Source organism: Procambarus clarkii, chromosome 63, assembly GCF_040958095.1.
Source record: "Procambarus clarkii isolate CNS0578487 chromosome 63, FALCON_Pclarkii_2.0, whole genome shotgun sequence".
NCBI classification, from domain to species: domain Eukaryota; kingdom Metazoa; phylum Arthropoda; class Malacostraca; order Decapoda; family Cambaridae; genus Procambarus; species Procambarus clarkii.
Window position 1 is genome coordinate 23,828,227 of NC_091212.1, and position 2,123 is coordinate 23,830,349.

Sequence of the window (2,123 nt, forward strand, 5' to 3'; positions counted from 1 at the left end):
TGCGTGTGAGAGTTTGAGCGGGGGGAGGGGGGACCAAATCGGGTAATTGGTTGGTTTAGTGTAGAGCTTAAGGCCTAAAGGCCTATCAACCGCAGAAGGGTTATTAAGACCACCACAATAGCTTACTGGCCAGCCACTAAGTATACCAAATTATACTCTCAGTATATATACACCGGAAACTGAACATACCTCGTTGTATATGTCCAGGTGTATATATAGGCTATACGCGCTAACTAGTTCCATGTCATTCCTCGCAAACTACTGCTACTCTCCTCTTCCCAGTATATCCTACCATATAGTCTACCATAAGGATATATAGTAGGCTATATCCTACCTACCAAACATCCTACCTTCCAACTACATCCTATCATAAGACGCAACACTATTTCTACTGCTTACTACCTTATCAACTTCTACCACAATCTACAACTACATCCACACACACACTCGTCACAACCTCCTACCACTATTTTCAGAGTCACGGACCCATTCACTGATTCTATCCCAAGCACCTTACTCATACGTTAAAGTAGCAGTTTCCAGCTAATTGTATTTCCAGCTTGGAACAACAATATTACCCCTTTCACCCAATCATCCTCCACCCATCATGCTAGACCCCGTCACCCTCCACACACATCATCCTCCACCCATCATGCTAGACCCCGTCACCCTCCACACACATCATCCTCCACCCATCATGCTAGACCCCGTCACCCTCCACACACATCATCCTCCACCCATCATGCTAGACCCCGTCACCCTCCACACACATCATCCATCACCCATCATGCTAGACCCCGTCACCCTCCACACACATCATCCATCACCCATCATGCTAGACCCCGTCACCCTCCACACACATCATCCTCCACCCATCATGCTAGACCCCGTCACCCTCCACACACATCATCCTCCACCCATCATGCTAGACCCCGTCACCCTCCACACACATCATCCTCCACCCATCATGCTAGACCCCGTCACCCTCCACACACATCATCCTCCACCCATCATGCTAGACCCCGTCACCCTCCAGACACATCATCCATCACCCTTCATCCGTCTCCCTCCACACAATTCCATTATTATACCAAGATTTACAGGCGGCCGAAGCGCACTCTGCTCTTAACAAGGTCTGATTTAACATTTTGACGTGCATGCTTAACGGGGGAATCCCTTTGGAAGAGGCTAAAAAATAGATGAAAGACAGGAGCAGCCTACCAGTGCCTCCATTTGTTTCAATTGCAGCGAGGGTAATTGGCCAAATCCTGCGCTCTGCTGTTGCAAGCTGCAATTTGTATGAATATTTTGGAGCACTTTGCAGATAATTGTTTCTGCTCTTACTGATGCTGCTGCTGCTGCTGCTGAGGTTGCTGCTGCTGCTGCTGCTGCTGCTGAGGTTGCTGCTGCTGCTGCAAGTATTGCTGAGGTTGCTGCTGCTGCTGCAAGTATTGCTGAGGTTGCTGCTGCTGCTGCAAGTATTGCTGAGGTTGCTGCTGCTGCTGCAAGTATTGCTGAGGTTGCTGCTGCTGCTGCAAGTATTGCTGAGGTTGCTGCTGCTGCTGCAAGTATTGCTGAGGTTGCTGCTGCTGCTGCAAGTATTGCTGAGGTTGCTGCTGCTGCTGCAAGTATTGCTGAGGTTGCTGCTGCTGCTGCACGTATTGCTGAGGTTGCTGCTACTGCTGCACGTATTGCTGAGGTTGCTGCTGCTGCTGCAAGTAAAGCTGAGGTTGCTGCTGCTGCTGCAAGTATTGCTGAGGTTGCTGCTGCTGCTGCAAGTATTGCTGAGGTTGCTGCTGCTGCTGCAAGTATTGCTGAGGTTGCTGCTGCTGCTGCACGTATTGCTGAGGTTGCTGCTACTGCTGCACGTATTGCTGAGGTTGCTGCTGCTGCTGCACGTATTGCTGAGGTTGCTGCTGCTGCAAGTATTGCTGAGGTTGCTGCTGCAAGTATTGCTGAGGTTGCTGCTGCAAGTATTGCTGGGGTTGCTGCTGCTGCTGCAAGTATTGCTGAGGTTGCTGCTGCTGCTGCAAGTATTGCTGAGGTTGCTGCTGCTGCTGCAAGTATTGCTGAGGTTGCTGCTGCTGCTGCAAGTATTGCTGAGGTTGCTGCTGCAGCTGCAA

General features: G+C 50.3%; 1 protein-coding gene across 1 annotated transcript; it reads left to right on the forward strand.

The window, feature by feature from the left end:
* Positions 1–607: 607 nt before the first annotated feature.
* On the forward strand, positions 608–1,129 carry LOC138354552 (uncharacterized). The gene has a single exon (XM_069308916.1). The coding sequence runs from the start codon at positions 608–610 to the stop codon at positions 1,127–1,129; it is 522 nt and encodes a 173-aa protein (XP_069165017.1).
* The last annotated feature ends 994 nt before the right edge of the window (positions 1,130–2,123 follow it).

Bases quoted from the DNA above. Each gene is read 5' to 3' on its own strand.
- LOC138354552 (XM_069308916.1), top strand. From the start codon at position 608: ATGCTAGACCCCGTCACCCTCCACACACATCATCCTCCACCCATCATG.